Source organism: Salvia hispanica, chromosome 4 (genome assembly GCF_023119035.1).
Source record: "Salvia hispanica cultivar TCC Black 2014 chromosome 4, UniMelb_Shisp_WGS_1.0, whole genome shotgun sequence".
Taxonomy (NCBI): Eukaryota; Viridiplantae; Streptophyta; class Magnoliopsida; order Lamiales; family Lamiaceae; genus Salvia; species Salvia hispanica.
Genome location: NC_062968.1, coordinates 46,628,380 through 46,646,972, shown reverse-complemented (window position 1 = coordinate 46,646,972; position 18,593 = coordinate 46,628,380). Strand labels below are relative to the sequence as shown.

Below are 18,593 nucleotides of genomic sequence, written 5' to 3'. Positions count from 1 at the left end.
GACTACAAATTTGAAATTACACATAAAAGACACGTGAATTAGAACACTTTTACATCTCTACTACAAAAAATTTAATCGATTAGCAATCTGCTTAAATGGAACATTATTTTTGAATTGAGGTTCACTAACTTCTAACATTTGTATCCTTGAAAATATGATCATACTATATACATTCAACTTGTAAAAGGATTACAATGCTTATTTGGTCTCACAAAAAAATTAAGTAAATGAAAAATTCCTTCCTTAATTATTGCACTGAACTTCTCGTGTAAAATTTGAGAAAAAATTCCTTTGAATTCTAACGTCTTTCGGAGTAGTAATTAACTTAAAAAGATACTATTAATTTTATAATAAAATACGAGTAGAGTATGGGATTCATAACCAAATATATAAGAGCAAAAAATAAAGGTACCAATTAATTGAGGACGGACGAAAAAATAAAATTAGTGTCAATTAATGGGGTAGAGGAAATAATCAATACACATCACACGCACACAAACAGTGAAAGAGTATGTCTTCCAAATAAATATCGTAGATATCAAACAACCCCAAACATGACAAAAACAGTGTGGAGCAACTTTTGAAGTCTACTAATCTTCATCCATACAGCGAACAAAGTTTAATCAATCAATTTTTTCCGACAAAAGATCTGAATAAATAACAAAACTTGTATGCTATATTCGAAGGTGTGTTCCAAAATCAACTTAAAACCAAATTGCCTTATCCTTGTTGACAACCAGTTTGAAGATAATGTGTGTTACAGATAGAATCAGTAACTTCTTCCCCAGTAGGTCCACTTTTTAGCAGGCTTACCGGATGCGAAGCACAAGGTACCTGCATAAGAAAAACAATACAAAATTAAAGGAATCAGGTTTAATGTGTTGACTATGTACAAGATTAACCACGCAGATCCCCTTTAAACGAGTATCAGTTTATCTTATGAGAATAGTATAGTACCTTCAGGGAGTTCAGGCTGTTCGAATGGAGAACAGAGAGACTTGGCCGCACCCATTTCTCCCTTTGTGCGCATCTTCACATCCCTCTCCACCTCCTGAAGCAAGAAAAACAATGAATGTAGGTCATATAGAAGTAGCACCATCTGTGCGCCGTTAAAGTAACGCATCATACCTCCTCATCACACCATGGGGCCAGAATCATCTTCTTCTTGGAAAGTGCTTCTGCAAATTCTTCCCAGTTATATACAGTTTGGATGCAGGTATCCCGTCTTTGCTTGGCAGCATCAAAAAGACTTTGTTGGATATTATCAAGCATCACTTTAACTTGCTCGACCAAATCAGCCATGGGAACATCATTTTTAGATGAATTATCCCGTCGGACCGCACGGACCTGATTAGATGAGAAATCCATAAAGTATGAACGAACATCAACAGAACAAAATGGCGTATGGCTTATACTTAGCATGAACTATTAGGAGGCTAGTAGGAGGGACAAAACAGCAATACAAACAAAAAACAAGTGCAAGATGTGGCCTCTTCGTACCGTGTTGTTTGCTAAGTCCTTGGGTCCTATTTCAATTCTTAGAGGAACGCCTTTCATTTCCCAATGAGAATATTTCCATCCAGGAGAATAGTTATCTCTAACATCAGCCTCGGCACGAAATCCTGCTTCATTCAAGGATTTTACGGTGGATGTGCATGCATCAAATATACCCTTAGTGTCTGCATCCTTGTAAGGCACAGGGACTACAATTACTTGGAGAGATGCTACTTTAGGAGGTAGCACCAAGCCTTTATCATCCCCGTGAACCATTATCATCACCCCAATCTGTGTCATAAATTCATCACAGCGAAATGGGTGAGGGACAAGAGCAATCTGGCAATGAAAACTTAAATCCACTCTGCAGTATAAATTGAATATGCAATGTAATCGATGTAAGAATACAAAGTGTAGAAACTCAAATCCCAAAAATTCAAAACCAAAATTTCCTCCATCTAAGCCTCCATTGTCAAACTCTTATTTTTCATATCAGGCACTACTTTCTTGAGGAGTTTGTGTGCAGAAACAACAACCCATTTTATTTACAATCCAATTAATGGTATTCTAATATCTATCTCCAAATATTTCTCTGTAAAAACCACATTATTTCAGTTTCAGACTCAAATTCTATATAAGCTATTTAGGAGAAGATATGTGCAGAAGCAGATGGGGGAATTTTAAAAATTGCTCCTCTAGCAGAAGGTCACCAGCATTAGTTATATGCTTTAGACACATCATGAGCCATGTCAATGAGACAAGACAGAAGACATTAGACTTGTGTATACAAGCATAGACTCACTATGACAAGAACATAACAACTGAAAAATGCGCGCCCTTGTTATTATAAGAAAACTACAAATCATCAGATCATTTACCGTTCTCGTAGTGTAAGCCCAGGAATTCTGCCAGACCATAGCCCTTTCTCCTTTCTCATTCTCAAAATTAATCTCAAACATTTTTGCAAAGTTTTGACCCAGACAGTGTGAAGTTGCCCCTTGCACACCCCGGCCAGTATTTGGGACAAATGCCTGTCATGAAGGGTAGCCACCACTCAGAAATAATAGGGAAGTCTCCTTCAAGCATAATTTGAAACTTAATTATGGAAGGGTAATATCCAATAACAACATATAATGACCTCAACAGTAGTAGTATAAAGTCCACCAGCAAACTTCTCATGCTCACTTTTCTTGCCCTTAATAACTGGAACAGCCAAGAACTCTTCATAAATGCGTCTATATAGTTCCAAAATGTCAAGCACCTGACCAATAGACAACCAAAGAAGAGCTACATCATGAAAAGAACCCAAATCTTCTCAACCAGAAGACATAATTCAATGAAGACAAATCAAGTAAAACAAGAATAAAGAACTTTTTATCATTATTCAAATGTATACATGAACTATAAAATAGGTGTAACAGGAAAGACCCCAACGGGGTATGATTTAGAGTTAAAAAAACTTCATGAATCCACCCTTTGTTCCCATTATTTCCATCTGCGTCATAATGAAAGTGTTGACTGACTCCCATGTGATTTACAGGAGAAAAAACTTAAAACACCAGAAAGTGCACTGGGCTTAAGAATCAGTTATCAGAACAAACAATGCAGAGCAATGGATTGGGAACTACACTTCATGTATCAAACAAGCAACACTATCAAGCCATAAATTACTTCCTATACAAACAGTGCTATCTCTCAGATGAGACAATGACATGAGAAAGTATTTCCACAACCTACTGAAACATTATGCCTGAGACAATATAAGTATGGCATCATAGCTCACACTTAATAATATTAAAAATATATATTCCTATGGTTCATGGATCTTGTATAGTACTCCCTCCGTCCCAAGGTATTTTGACCAACTTTCCCTTTTGGGATGTCCCAACATATTAGACTCATTTCCTTTTTTAGCAAAAAGCATCTATCTTATTTTATTCTCCACCTACTTTTTCTCTCTTCTCTCCCCTACTTTTTCCATCTCTCATACTTTACTCTCTCCACTTTAACTATTTAAATATCAATTCCTTAAATCATGTGCCCAAAAGAAGTGAGTCTAATACTCCGGGACGGAGGGAGTACTATTTTCAAATACTCACTTCATGGTGTAACCGTTGCATTTATCAGAAAGTACTAGACATCCAGCAAGCCATAAATTACCTCGCCATCTGCTTCCTCCTTTGTTGCAAAAGCAGTATGTCCTTCTTGCCAAAGAAATTCACGACTCCTACAAAATCACAATATATCTTAAATATTCTGATGAAAAGGCAGCTTTCAACAAAATCATTGCCCATTATAGGGTAGGAGCTGTGAGAATTCTTACAAAATTAACATTATCTCATTTAAGCCTACAAAAAAAGAAGTTTAAAATCCCATTTAAGCCTACAGAGAAGAAGTTTAAAATCCCAAATGTGATGTACATAGTAACATAGAGTAGAGTTCTAAAAGTAACCAGCAAACCATCACACCAACAACGAAGAAAAAAATCCAACCATGTTATAATGCAAGACTGTAAGCACCTGATAAATGGTGTAGGATTGCTGAATTCCCATCTAACAACATTACACCACTGGTTAAGTCTCAGAGGTAAGTCACGGTGCCCCCTAATCCACTTGGAGAAATATGGGTACATGACCGTTTCACTAGTTGGACGGATAGCAATGGGCACTTCTAGCTCAGACTCTCCTGACTTAGTAACCCATGCAACCTGGAGACAATTAAGCAATAGATATAACATACTGTAACTGATGGTGAACCAACCACACAAATCACTCATGAACAAATTTTATTATGTGGACTGCTAATAACTATTTAGTACCAAACCAGGAATGAGCAGTCTGTTAGTCATTGGTAATGGCCACATTATATATTGTTCCAAATAGTACACTGAACTGAAAAGTGCATACGTTTACAACATACCCAAATATACAAGAGAAAAGGTTTGGTCTCATGAAGAATCAAAATTGAAGTTTTCTTACCTCTGGAGCAAACCCCTCTATATGGTCCTTCTCTTTCTGTAGGACAGTCGATGAGACAAACAGAGGGAAGTAACAATTCTTAATATTCATTTTCTTGATCTCAGCATCAAAGAAGTTCTGCATAGTAATATTTAGAAAGAAAATTAGACATTGGATGTCATGTTGAACATGAGAGAAATTAAATGAATATGGCAGCGTACTGACTACTCAGTGAATCCTGTCACTCAAGATACCAACATAACTATGACCTTCATTTAAATTTGTGAGGAGGATCATGTAAGACTTACATGCATAATCTCCCAAATTGACATTGCCCATGGTCGCAGAATGTAACAGCCTGATATGTCATAGTATTCAATCATTTCCCCATTAACCACAACCTGTACCAAACTCAAAGCAATAGGAATTCAGATCACTTTTGAGTCCAAGTTTTCTAATCTATGCCATGAAAACTAATGGCCAAATCATACAATAAAAGGCATACTTATAGAGCACAAGCAACATGACAGAAATAATCAAATACAAGACACAGTCTATGCTACGAAAGTTTCCTTTTATTGTCTTCCCTATGTAAAAGAATCAAACGTTTTGTGTTTCATATATGAACCAACATCAGAAATCCAACAGTACAGCAACGCAGATGCACTAAACTAGAATGTTGCCATACTCGTACGGTCGTACCTCAGAGTACCATTCTCCGAAGTTGTCATCCTTCTTATAAGAGAGACCCAATCCAGTCTCTTTCTTCACTTCCTTCTTCTTCCCCTCTGCATAAATTACTTACAATTTGAGATTTTGAGCAGAGTAGTAATGGAGATTCGCAATATAATTTCACAGTACTCACTGGCGGCAGAGCTAGTTGCGTCTTTAGAACTCTTGGCATCCTTAGATATCTTGGCATCTTTACCGCCCATGGTGAAATGCTTAGAAAGCTCACACTAGAGCTCCTAATCACAAAATACAAACGGAAACGAATTCAACTTTTGGAAGAAACGGTAAATTATGTCGGCATTCAGAATCGGAAACATGAATTGAAACACAACGGAAAACGCAAGCATTCAACAAGTAAAATTGGAATGACAAGCCGCGAACGAATAGGGGTTGGAACGAGTGAAAGATGCATAAAATTGAATCAGAAAATCGCACAAACCGTGCTCTCTGAAGAATGGCCGATGCGCCGCCGCGGAAGGGAAGGGGTAGAGGCGATAGAGAGAATAGAAGGTTTAGACTTTCAATCCTTATTCTTTAAAGTCAAAGCAGAGGTGTTCACTTCTGCTGTGCCCAGAAACGACGTAGTTTCAAATAATTTGCTACACTATTTGTTCAATTATGCCTTCACTGAAAATTTGGAATCTTTCCAAAATTGCGGGCCTTTTGCTTCCCCACTGGAGTACTTTATTTCCCATCTCCCATTTCAATTTTATTTTCGTCTGCCATTTTTAATTACCAATATTTGCTTTGATTCAACCATGAGTAGCCGTGCAAACAAAATTCTGATATTTCAAGTGTTGATAATTTGGTGGTTTAAGTTTTTTTTTTATTGAAATAATATTTTTCATTTGCAATTTAAAAATATAAATAGAAATCTATATACCAAATACTTCATCAGTAGCACAATATGAGTCATATTTGGTTTGATCACGTATTTTAAGAAATTTTAAAAAAGTGTTGAATAAATTAGTGAAATATAGATCTCATTTATATACATTAGTTTTATAATAAAATGTGAGTGAAATAAATTGATGGAATATGAGGCCTACTTATTATTTATAATAAAAGCAAACGGATGGAAATGACAAAATAAGAGTATTAATTGTGGGACAAAGAGAGTAAGAAATTAAATGAATTACATAATTAATTTAATATACTAAAGATTGTCTAGTAGTAATAATTTAGCTATCTAAAATTAAAATAATTTAATAGTATGATTTTTAGCTATTTAAGTAATTCTATCTACGTACCAAACGAATCCTTAATAATATGTGCACTATTAACAATTTAGCACATTTATTTTGTATCAGACATTTATTTCACAATATTCATTTTTAGAATAACATATTTTATGAACGAATCTTTAGTTCAGTGGCATAAAAATTAACATTTCTAATTATATTTCCAAGACATGGGACTACGATCTGGTTTCCATCTTTATTTAAGTTTTGAGGCAGCCATTTACTTTAATATCATATCATAAATAATCTTCTACAAATTAGATCTTATAAATGATGAAATGGTGTTCATGGAACTACATATAGGCATAGAGCACAAGAAATAAAATTTTAGCACATATTGCTGAAAAGGTAGATTATTTTAAGAACACTCACGATATGGCTGCATTAATCGTTTAGTTTTTATATCTTATACGAATTCTATGCCTTAAAATGGACATCCATATCCATGTGTCCATTGTCGCACATACTCATTTTGTTGAAAACGGAAACGAAATGGAAAAAAGAAGCAAACATAAATAAATCTGGTCGACTAAGATAAAAATTGAAAGGGAAATTAAAAAAACAGGATTGAGAGCATGACGATTTTATTGTAGTAGGAGAGCTTCATCAATGTACAGCCCATTAACACAATTACGAATTGAAAAACACAAAAATAAGTAGAAACATCATGAAATTAAATCAAGCCTCTTTGATCTTCTTGGCTATAGCAAAAATAGCGCCGATAACCGCCACCACCGCTCCCGAAATCAGAAGCGTCGCTTTCAGTTTATCTGCACCGCCCTTGTCTGCTTCTTCTCCTTCTTCCTGCAACAAAAACAAAAACAAACTAATTTTCAACTTAATTCAAATCCAAATAAATAAAAATTAATAAATTCAAAAAAGGAGCGAACCTTGAGCTCTTTCGAGGTGACGGGTACGGGTACGGGGTCGGGATTGGATTCCGGGCCGGGCGTGGGGTCGGCGAGAACCTCTTCTGCATGAGTGAAACCCTCGTCGGTTGACATTTTTTTGGGGGACGATGAATTTTTTACTCAATTTATGCGAAGTGGAAGTGGTTTTATTTTTAGAAATTTATAAAAAATTGAGAGGCTCTAAGAGGATTACAATTCCATCCCAACACGATAGCTTTGGCGGTATGTATTGTCACATGTCGCGGCCTCAATGTTGGCAGTGCCACACATCTTCTCTGAAAATGAACTTTATGTTCTTATTTGAGTCTTCCCCTTTTTATTTGATGCATATTAGTAGCATAAAAGAACAAAACACCGAAACAGAAAGGATATGCTTTGAAGGTTCGCGTTAATGAATTTGCCATAATTTCAAAATTGTCCATACCAATGTTATAATATATTCTACTTAGCGTGTTCAGTTTGCAAGATTGTATCCCAAAATTAAATTTATAATGTGTTTAGTTCGAGAGATTCAATCTCACAATTCAATAATTAGTCATAGTTACTCTCTATGGCTAAAATAATTATATCTTAATATTATACTATTATTTTATCTTTAAAATCGAACACCACCTTAATATATACACGAACTCATCAGCAATTGGGCCTGCTGAATTGTCAATATGGGGCTGACATGTGGGAACAAAATAAAAAAATTGGGCGTTACCAAGATCACAATCAACCAGCCCAATAGATTCATGCCTACAATATTTGATAACGAAACACTTAGAAATGAATTGATCAAATATTCGCCAACGAAACACAATCAATAGTAAGATTATCAAATGCCCAATATTCGATATTTTAAGCGAGCATTAACTATTTGATACTCCACTTATCAGATTTTATTTGTTGGTAGAATAGAAGCAAAAAAAAAAAGCGGCGAATTTGATATTAGTTGACTATTATCTTTGAGAATGTGAGATGCATATCACTTGTCTTTCTGCTCCTTAACTAATGCACTAATATTTTTTCATATCATATTGTATTGATAAAATCATTATAATCTAATTAATTTATTATTGTTGAAAGAAACGTACTAACTAATTAAGAATTCCAGCTATCGTCACCAATTGCATAATTCTCACAATGTCAGGGTTTAGATAGAATAATTTCAGATTGACTAGTATTATTAGTTAATTTAATTTATTTTAGGAAGAATATGTTAATTATATTTTATAAACCAACATTTATTCTGAGTTAAAGAAATTGTTTGATATTTAAATATAATAAAAATTATTGCCAGTTGCGAATAAAACAAGTGTACAAAATTTCGCATTTTAAAATCCTACTTATTAAACATTTATTGACTAATGTGAGTGGTTTAACAGACTTTGACTTAACTACAAAACAAAGAGCCATTAAAATATGAGTAACGGTGTATTCATAAGTTATACTACTACTACTACTACTACTTTTGACATAAATTTTGTTAGTTTTCAAAATACTAGTACTCCATAATTTTTTTGTATTTGAAAAATCCAATAACTTAAAAAATTCATCCCATAATTAATTAAGACCATAAAAAACCAGCTTACCTCTACTTATGAAGATATGCTTCTCCTTTACTTACAGTTACCCTCCCCACCACCCAAAACCAAACCACCAAGGTGAGACCACACAATTTCATTTTCCCTCTATACTTTTTCCACTTGAATGCTTATCCCAATAACCATCTGCAAAAAAAACAGTGTAACCAGAAACAGCCAGCTGAATAAATAAATCAGTTCATGATTCCCACGTCTTCTTCATTTTCTTTACCATTACTTCAATCCAACTCCACTCACTCCACTCTGCACATTAAATAATAAATAAATAAATAACAATTTTTTTCCCTCCAAACTCACCCCCAATTCCCACCAAGACCCAAACTTTCTTTAATCCAATCCCGCCACCTGTAGATTCTGCAATAACCGCAAGCACTCGATTGCTTGAATTAAAAAAAAAACGAGAGGGTTTCTGAAAAGATTCAATTTTTAGTTGATCTATTCAACTCTTGTTGCCATGACAGAGGTGTTCCATTCCCCTTCTTCCTCCTCCCCCACTTCAATATCTACGCCCACCCACAATGCCACGTTGTATGCTGGGGAAGAGGAGGCATATGCTGACGAGTTAGAGAGAGAGGAGGCAGAAATAAAAGTGAGAGAGAAAGATAGGAGAGATCAATTGTCTCTTCTAGCACTCCTGCTGACCCTCATTAGGAAGAGGTTTCGGATGGCTTGCAAAACGGACAGAGACAATTTCTCCAGCGGTGGGGGTGGGGTTATGGAGATAGGTTGGCCTACCGATGTGCAGCATGTTAACCATGTCACCTTTGATAGGTTTGATGGCTTCTTGGGCTTGCCTGTTGAGTTTGAGCCTGAGGTTCCAAGGAGGGCTCCTAGTGCTAGGTACATTCTTAGGCCGATCTTGCTTGTGTCAATGTGTGATAATCTTTTCTTATCTTGATGTGTGGATTCTACCAATGTGATATGATAGTGTTTTTAATGTTCTTGAATCGGAATGATGTTGATCTTTTCTTTTCTTGATGTCTTGGCACTATATGATATGATAAGAGGTCCTTACCTCCCTTGAATTTTGTGTGGATTTTTTAATTATGCTTGTGTGAAGGTGTGATAATTGTCTCTTATCTTGAATCTTGATGTTTGGTTCCATTTCTATATGATGGATTGGTCGTAATGGATAAGGTTCGGTTCTTCTTTTTCTTGAATCCAATAGTTTTTTTTTCCAGTTATGTTCGTGTTGAATTCAATGTGTGATAACCATTTCTTAAATTGGATGCTTGATTTGTAGTATGTGATAAGATGATAAGGTTCTTTTTGAGTTCTTGATTTATGATTTGACATGTAAAGTTTGATGAGAGGTTGCTTTGTGGAGTAGTTCTCTGTGATATTGTATTCTAAAAAATTGGACCATATAGGCTTGTGCTCTTTGGTGATATTGGCAAAAAAGATTATTCCATTCTTCCCTGCATAGAGTTTGGTTTTGGGTGGTTTCATGAAGTTGAGTTGATTTGCTTAATTAATCGGTGTGTGGTTGGTTAGCGTTCTTCTATTCTAGGAACTATTGATGTATCTGTTGAAAGTACTTTCCAACATTTAGGTCTCATTTATTTCTAAACTACCTAATGAGCTTGAGAGGTGGTCTTGCTTCTTACCTTTTAAGGCAGTCTGTTGTGCGACAGTCACCATCTCAATAAGTTTGTTGAATGTATGCAATGCTGTTGGAAAAGATACATAAATTATATGGACAAATCCTCATAATGCAGTTCATTAAATGTATCTACAGCTAGATTAGATATTTCATTATTGCATGGAATTGTAATGAATTAAATTTGAAGTATCGCGATAGAATATGCAATTTGAGCTTCGTATAAAAGTTCAATTAAAGACTTTGTAATTTCACTGTTTGATTGCTGTTGTCATTCTTCCTGTCGCCTTTAATGCAAACCTATGCTCTATTTAGCAAATTATCACTTTCTCGAAAAAAACACTCTATTTCTATTCTTAACCATGCTCTCTTCTGTCTGCTACCTATGGATTCTAGTCGACTTGTTGCTTCACTTTCTCTACGTTCCACTTGAAACTATGTTTTTTTGTGGAAATCCACACTTAATGAGTTTCCTGTGGTAAAAAAATCCATTGATAGTGCCACTGTTTTTGGAGTTTCTACCGAATCAATGCAGCTGTCTTATGATCCACGAGGCAACAGCATTCCAACTATCCTCTTGCTTCTGCAGAGGCATATGTATTCCCAAGGTGGCTTGCAGGTGCGTCCGTTGCGTTTCAGTTGGTGTTTATGAGTACTTCATTGAATGACCTCATAGAGTATTTATCCACCAACGACTTGAGTAAATGCTGGCAAAAATTAGTTTGATGGTTGTATCTATAATGTATACGACCGCCCTTCTTTCTTATTCGATGAACCTATGTGCAGGCTGAAGGAATTTTCAGAATAACTGCAGGAAACAGCCAAGAGGAGTATGTTAGGGACCAATTAAATCGAGGAGTTATCCCTGAAGGCATCGACGTGCACTGTTTGGCTGGCTTGATCAAGGTACCTAACTTTACCTAGAAGACGGTGCCTCTTGATTGATTTTGTTTCTTCGATTCTTGTTGGTTGGAATTAGAGCAGCATGATCTTTCATGAATGCAAGAAGAGTAGAAATGTTAAAAGTTTCTCATTCGTATGCTGGAAGTGTCATGTTGTAGAGTGAATTTATTTTCTGGCTTGTGTTAGGCTTATGCTTCATCTGATCCTTGCAGGCTTGGTTCCGGGAACTCCCCCGTGGGGTATTGGATTCTCTTTCTCCCGAGCAAGTGATGCAATGCCAGTCAGAAGAGGCCTGCGATGAACTAGCCAGGCTTCTACCCCCGACTGAAGCTGCTCTGTTGGACTGGTCGATCAACCTAATGGCCGACGTCGTCCAAGAGGAGCTTCGGAACAAGATGAACTCACGCAACATCGCAATGGTGTTTGCCCCCAACATGACTCAGGTGATCACTTCATACTGATTTTCAACTACTGCAAATATCAAGACTATCTCATGGGTCAAGATTCATCTTAATTCATATCTGGTGGCGTATTTGTAACATTCTTGGTGTTTTCTCAAGCAGATGGTCGATCCATTGACGGCATTGATGTATGCTGTACAAGTTATGAACTTCCTCAAGACTCTTATTGAGAAGACTCTACGAGAAAGAGGCGACCGTGTCGTCCAGCACGCCTCCACGCCCCACACGAAGCCTTCTGACGACAATGGCCATCCGATTGGTCATGAAAACCCTCCCGAGTCATATAAAGAGAAGAGCGTGGCCTTTGTTACGGATGATGCACGTTCAAAGCGTTGTCCCAGATCCAACAAAATCGGAAACACAATGGATGAGGACTATTTCAGCTACTCAACGTGTGGTGAAGAATCTGATGGAAGTGAGTCTTGTGAAACTCCTGCCCAAGAACACAAAGCAGGTGCTGCAGTAAACGTCGTAGAGGATCAGCTTGAAGAGAAGAAGGCGAGCAAACCAAGCCAATCGAACAACTCTAGCCAGACGGCACCCAAATCAAGGAACAACGTCAACATCCAGCAGCAAGCTGCAGCCAGCAAAACCGACTACCTGAGCAAGGGCGCCAGCAATCTGAGCCAGATAAATTCGATAAAGGAAAGATGCGAAGCATGGCGTTGAACGAAAGGGAAGGTGGTTTCTATAACATCTCATGACTTAGATTCTCAAATCTTTCTCCTCTGTGGTTATGTCATATGTGTGTCTTTCTGTTTAGTACACTTCCCTTTGATTTTCACTTGTTCCATGTATCTATTGTTAGTAGAAATTAACTATTTTAACCGCAATTGAAATGTGTGTTCCTTGACTAGAAGCAAAAGGTGCCCAGTGTGAAAAATACTATTACTTGATTCTGGTCCACAATCCAAGCCACTAGCTGTTAATTGCTGGCAATTCTCCGAGAGCAATCCACATCTCCCATTTGCTTTAAAAATACTTTTGCTACATCACGCAAAATTTAATTAAATGGGTTTGGTTTTTGGTGCCATCATTTTCCAAAAATATACTCCATGTAACAGCCAAGAAGGATTATCCACGAATATTCCCAATATTTTCTTCATTTCCAAAGCTGAGATCTAATTATTTTATTATTACATAATATGCAAATCTTGTAATGCAGTTTAAAGGTCCTCTTCAAATATACCAGTTTCCTGCAAGTTTAAATCATGCCAAAGTTGGTAAATTTATAGCAACATCATGAGGTGATAATGGTGTGCAGGCTTATCTTCCTAAACCAATCACAATCAATCTTCGGACAAGTCATGCGATTAGGAAATTGCAAGAAAGCTAACAACTAATAACCAATTTCTGGATTTATAGGGGAGAGAGGGCGTATATTAGTACATGTGATGTAGCTTCTAGAAAAATGAGTGTATTTTTTGTTGAGAAAAAAAAAAGAAGATAAGATGGTGATGGTGAATTTGATTAGTTGTGAGCACTAAAGAATCCGAAAAGGAACCTATCCTGTTTCCAACGTCAATTTAATCACTTTATCACCAACAATCTCATGCCCTTCTTGTGCACACCTTATAGTTGTTGAACATATAAATCAAAACAGAGAGAGAAGAGAGAAGATAAAGTATCAAAGCATGGCAGCCTGCGGTGGAATAGAGCACATCTTGGAGAAGCCATTGTGGGAGAGTCCGAACATTCTAGAAGACCTTTCGCCGTTGAAGCACAAGAATATCGATGACTCAGTGCATTTCAAGGAAACCCCTTCTTCTCAATACATCCATAAGAAAAGCTTCTCCTCCGACAGTCTCTCCCTATGCACGGAGAGATTAGGATTCGAGAGCTTGGACGACGTTGAGGAGCCACGACGATGTATGTTATATAGATGGAGAGAGGAATGAACGGGGCGAGGCGAGCCTATTTCTAGTATAGGGCGGAACGGGAAGCCGGGAGTGTGGTTCAAGTCGTGTAGGGAAGATGGGAGGTTCATTCTTAAACAGGTTAGCATTCCTGCATCTGCATGCATGCCGTCAACATGGCCGTCTGCAGCTGCACTTTCAGGGACACCATCGACATGTCCACTCAACTCATCAGGGAAACCATAATCAACCATAGTTTCTAGTACAAATTAAGATATGCAACTGTTTTTCAATTTTGCCTCTTTTATGGAGTATTTATATTAATAAGATGGTGTATTACTGACTACAATTATACACATCTTTCTGCTCATTTTGCATTTAATTTTTTGAACATGCTTGCCTCCCATGATCCTCCACTCTCAAATTTGAATCTAAAATGAAATAGAATCAAATTGTTATTCAAACTCGATAACATGAATTGATGGACGCATATTTTTAGCTAATTGTCTTTTGCTTTTAGATGTATTAATATATATACTCGATTTTCGACCATAGCTCCCCACGAATCTAGCTAGTGAATGCTAGTAGTATGTTTAAATTAATTTAATGTAGTTAATACTGAAAGTTGATGCTTATCCAAAATAAAAATCTTCAGAAAATATGTTTAAACAATTTCCGGCCTTTAGAAACACTGACAAGTGGTTGACAAGTATGAATTCAAGGTGATCTACACTCTTTTTTAGTTTTTGCCAGGTGTACTAAATAGACTCAACCACAACTAGCCTAGCTAGGGTTTCTCTACATCAACCTATACGATTTGGAAAGGCCACATCCACTACAAGTCCACAACACATAACAAAATGAATGATGATTGAAAAAAATGAAAAAATAGATGATGATGATTATGCATTAGGTTCTGAACAAGTCTCCCATTTGAAAACTGAATTTTATCCTGGAATCAGTGTCATATTTTAGAATTTCATAAACTTCTCATTTATACCCTTATTTTCAGAACAAATCGTCTCCTTTCATCATTTTCACTCTATACGGAGTAGGGAGGGTTAAAATTGTCCATACGTTCTAGTTAATTGATGCAGTGAGAACAGAAACTGTACAGTTAAAGTGGATGCGGTATTCACCTAGGACTTTGCACAGACAGGTTGCGTGCATCGATTCCATCACAAGATTTATATTTTGAGCTTACTTTCTGTGGGAATATCATCTTTCTCCACGATAAAGAATCAACCTTTCTGCTTGATTCCACTGATCTTGGAGACAGATGTCGGCATCAAGCTCATATTGTTATACTTGCATTTTTTAACAGTGTCTTTTTATCATTAAATCTAGATATATTTAGCTCCCTTCCAAAAATATCTTGATATACTGGAATTAAGAAATATATAATTTGCCACCTAATAATATGGTTGTATTTCTTAAGAAAAGAGGACTATACTTCCTAAGAAATTCTTGAAACAAAGAACATATTTTGATAAGCTATGATTTTCTTTTGCATTGAATAACTTTAAGTTAGTTAAAATGACGAGTAAGTGGTAGTAGTATTAGTTGTAATATAATTATCAATTTTATAATAATATATAAATCAGTTGGTGGGATGCGAAGTGTATTTTTATTTAAAATTCAAATGAAAGAAGACTATTATTATGGAATAGATGAAAATGATAAAAGAAAACTCTTAATTATAGAACATAAGTAGTAAAATAAGTGCATGCTTAGATTATGTTCTAGGCTATTAGATCATACAAATTTTTCGTCTCAAGAGCATCAGTTCTGTTGGATGTAGAAATAATAATGAGAAAGCAGAGCTCAAGCTGCGGTGCAGGCTGCAACAACACGAGTCGAGGTGCTTTGGTATGATGTTTCTGCTACATTTTCACGTCCAATTTCATATCTATTAATTTAACTAGCTAGTAGTATTATTAATATATATCGGATGTCATCGTAAATATTCATGTATGGAGTGGAGAAGGCACGGAACAAAATCCCTCTATATCAGTTTCCGGCCAATTCTATCCAAGCATAATGCCACCTATCTTCTACGTAAGGACCAACAACAGTCACAACAGTGGCGGATCTAGGATTAAAAAATGGTGGGGGCGGAATAAAATAATAAAATAGTAAAATATTAAATATAATACTTCAATATGTTTTGTTTTTTTAGCAAGATGAAAGTCTATTACAATTCAAGTAACTCTAGCATCTGTTAACCGAGACAACTGATTTCTACGGGTATCCATATCTTGAAAACGTTTCAAGATTCTTTCATTAGAAACACTAGCAAAAATGGATCTTTCATTGTATACTACCAAACTGTCATTCAACCACTCATCTCCCATCCTATTCCGCAAGTCAGTCTTGACAAATTTCATTGCTGAAAATACTCTTTCAACAGATGCAGTCACTACGGGTAAAATCAATACCAACTCAATCAGACGATAACCAACGAAAAAACTTTATCTTTCTTGGTTCAACAATCTTCTGAGATAGGGTACCCAAATCTTCAATACCATTCAATCGTGCATCTCTTCTCACAACATCAACAAAATTTTCAAGTTGTTTAAACAATTGAGTATGTTCAGTCGATGTGAAGTCCTTTGGGTAAAGAGTAGCAAGATAAACAAGCTTATTAACATTAAAAGCAGCGAAATCATTTTTTGGATCAAGGCATGCCATACAACTTAGCAAGTATGTGGATGCGGATGCCTCATAGAAACGATTTTCCATCTCTTGTGCAAGTAAGTCGATGACCTAATTGACACAAGAAAGATTAAATACCAAGATGATTCTAATTTAGTAAATGAATAAGGCGATAATGGTTATTTTTTTCGGTCAACAGGCCGACGTCGGAGGCAACGGTGGGGGCGGATGTGGAAAATATACATCCGGGATAAGAGAAAATTAGTCGCATGGTGGGGGCGACTGCCCCCACCTGGATCTGCCACTGAGTCACAGATACAATGTTGCAATAGAGGCATATATACTACTTACTAATCTCACTCAACTGTAGCTTCTAAAATACTGTGTATATTTTCTTATTAGCGAAAGCACACCATCCGGATTACTCAATGCTCCCTCATCTGGGACAGCCTCTATAACTTCCGAGACACCGGGCAGCCCGATCCAACGACTGCTAGCGACACTGAGGGCGTGGTGCCCTCGGAATGCTAATGTTGACAACACAATGAACCCATTGAGATTTCAGATATGTAGTGTACCTTTTAATTTGTTTTATAAATCCTCCGTTGAGAGCAATGCTCTGATTGGACTGGCTTCAGTTTGAACTTGTTTTGATATTTGAACGTTACAAACATCGTCAGGAGACAACAGCAAAAAATAAAAATTTCAAGAATTAATAATTTAAAATCACATGCCAAAATTAATCTCTTACAAACACAATACATCGACTGGCCGAGGCCATCTCTCCACATTGTAATAATCTCAATACTAATTTTTGTCACATTCATCTCCACGGCGGATAGCACAAGTTCATCCTCACACATATAAAATCTACTATTTCATCTAACCAATATACACAAAATTAACAACCAAAACTTGGAAACACAAAACAAACAACAATGAATAAAAACATCCTCCTGATCATAGCTGCCCTTGCCCTTGCCCTCATCCAGAGCTCCACGGCAGGGGATCCCGACATCCTCACCGACTTCATCCTCCCACTAAACACGCCACCCCCGGCCGACGGGGGATTCTTCACCTTCACCGGGTTCCGGCCCCTTGTGACAGCCCCATTCCCTCCGACATTCAAGGTGTTCAAGGCCGGCATGGAGCAGTTCCCCGCGCTGAACGGGCAAAGCGTCTCCTACGCGGTGCTGATGTACCCCTCGGGCACGGTGAACCCGGTCCACACGCACCCGCGGTCGGCTGAGCTCCTCTTCCTCGTGCAGGGCTCCCTGGAGGTGGGGTTCGTCGACTCCACCAACAAGCTGTACACGCAGAACCTTCAGCAAGGGGATGTTTTCGTGTTTCCGAAAGGACTGGTGCACTTCCAGTACAACGCAGACGCGAAGAATCCGGCCGTAGCCATCTCCGCCTTCGGGAGTGCGAATGCGGGAACTGTTTCGCTGCCAAACACTCTGTTTAACACCACCATTGATGACACTGTTTTGGCTCTGTCGTTCAAGACTGATGTTGCCACCATTCAGAAACTCAAAGCTGGCTTGCACGGATAGAACCAGTTCAAACTAGTGTGTTTGTTGATTTTTATTGTGGAATAAATGGAGCTATTATTTTTATTTCTGTCCTTAAACCCTGTACTGTGCTGCGCTCTCTGTTGTATTCGTTTGATGATCTGTTACATATAAATCCCAATAGCTTCATACTCGGAGCCAATATTAATAAAGTAGTAAAATACTAGATGTAATAGAACTGCACCTAATATAATGTCGATTTGCGTTCTAAAATTAGATATTATTTGGAATTATTCTTGATAAATTTACAGAAATTATCCTATGAGATTCTCGAAAATGAATATCTTCAATGTATCCCCAACAACGTTCACTGACACCGCTGTTCATTATAAGCCCATGCCTCCATCTGGGATTCAATTTCGTCCTTCAATTTGTCGAATTTAGTATTTGAGTATCGATGTATAGTGTTTCTTGCTCTCATTCCATCACATGTGATTCACGATTGTCGAAATTCATGCTTATTGTTGTCGTTGTTCACCCCTGATTCGGCAAGCTTAGACCTCAAATTAAATCTTTTAATCAAGATGTAGGTATATTATCTAAACTAATAAGTACTCCATATGTCTCTTTCAAGATAACTACTTTATCATTTTAGTCTGTAATGTTCATTCTTGTTATTTACT

At 37.0% G+C, this 18,593-nt stretch overlaps 3 protein-coding genes across 3 annotated transcripts; 2 read left to right on the top strand and 1 right to left on the bottom strand.

Annotated features, from left to right (window-relative positions):
• Positions 1-516: 516 nt before the first annotated feature.
• Positions 517-5,763, bottom strand: LOC125223729 (proline--tRNA ligase, cytoplasmic-like). The gene is made up of 13 exons (XM_048127004.1): positions 5,623-5,763; positions 5,317-5,419; positions 5,154-5,239; positions 4,760-4,852; positions 4,473-4,589; positions 4,014-4,201; positions 3,655-3,721; positions 2,633-2,755; positions 2,373-2,525; positions 1,501-1,785; positions 1,129-1,347; positions 958-1,051; positions 517-834 (listed from the first exon to the last, which is right to left on the bottom strand). Exons 2-13 carry the CDS (start codon positions 5,384-5,386, stop codon positions 770-772), a joined length of 1,560 nt encoding a protein of 519 aa, XP_047982961.1. The 5' UTR covers positions 5,387-5,419; positions 5,623-5,763; the 3' UTR covers positions 517-769.
• A 3,211-nt stretch (positions 5,764-8,974) lies between these two features.
• Positions 8,975-12,797, top strand: LOC125218325 (rho GTPase-activating protein 5-like). Its single transcript, XM_048119977.1, has 5 exons — positions 8,975-9,764; positions 11,023-11,143; positions 11,311-11,430; positions 11,640-11,870; positions 11,991-12,797. The coding sequence occupies exons 1-5, from the start codon at positions 9,379-9,381 to the stop codon at positions 12,555-12,557; spliced, it is 1,425 nt and encodes a 474-aa protein (XP_047975934.1). The 5' UTR covers positions 8,975-9,378; the 3' UTR covers positions 12,558-12,797.
• Positions 12,798-17,337: 4,540 nt separating this feature from the next.
• On the top strand, positions 17,338-18,019 carry LOC125218461 (germin-like protein 9-3). The gene has a single exon (XM_048120132.1). It carries the CDS (start codon positions 17,338-17,340, stop codon positions 17,950-17,952), a length of 615 nt encoding a protein of 204 aa, XP_047976089.1. The 3' UTR covers positions 17,953-18,019.
• Positions 18,020-18,593: the final 574 nt, after the last annotated feature.

Excerpts from the sequence above, each read along its gene's own strand:
- LOC125223729 (XM_048127004.1), bottom strand. The coding sequence starts at position 5,386 with ATGGGCGGTAAAGATGCCAAGATATCTAAGGATGCCAAGAGTTCTAAA. Across the intron at positions 4,590-4,759 it reads CAATTTGGGAGATTATGCAT|AACTTCTTTGATGCTGAGAT; the intron begins GTAAGTCTTACA and ends ATTACTATGCAG. Across the intron at positions 835-957 it reads ACAGCCTGAACTCCCTGAAG|GTACCTTGTGCTTCGCATCC; the intron begins GTACTATACTAT and ends TTTCTTATGCAG.
- LOC125218325 (XM_048119977.1), top strand. The coding sequence starts at position 9,379 with ATGACAGAGGTGTTCCATTCCCCTTCTTCCTCCTCCCCCACTTCAATA. Across the intron at positions 11,431-11,639 it reads GTTTGGCTGGCTTGATCAAG|GCTTGGTTCCGGGAACTCCC; the intron begins GTACCTAACTTT and ends TGATCCTTGCAG. Across the intron at positions 11,871-11,990 it reads TTGCCCCCAACATGACTCAG|ATGGTCGATCCATTGACGGC; the intron begins GTGATCACTTCA and ends TTTCTCAAGCAG.
- LOC125218461 (XM_048120132.1), top strand. The coding sequence starts at position 17,338 with ATGAATAAAAACATCCTCCTGATCATAGCTGCCCTTGCCCTTGCCCTC.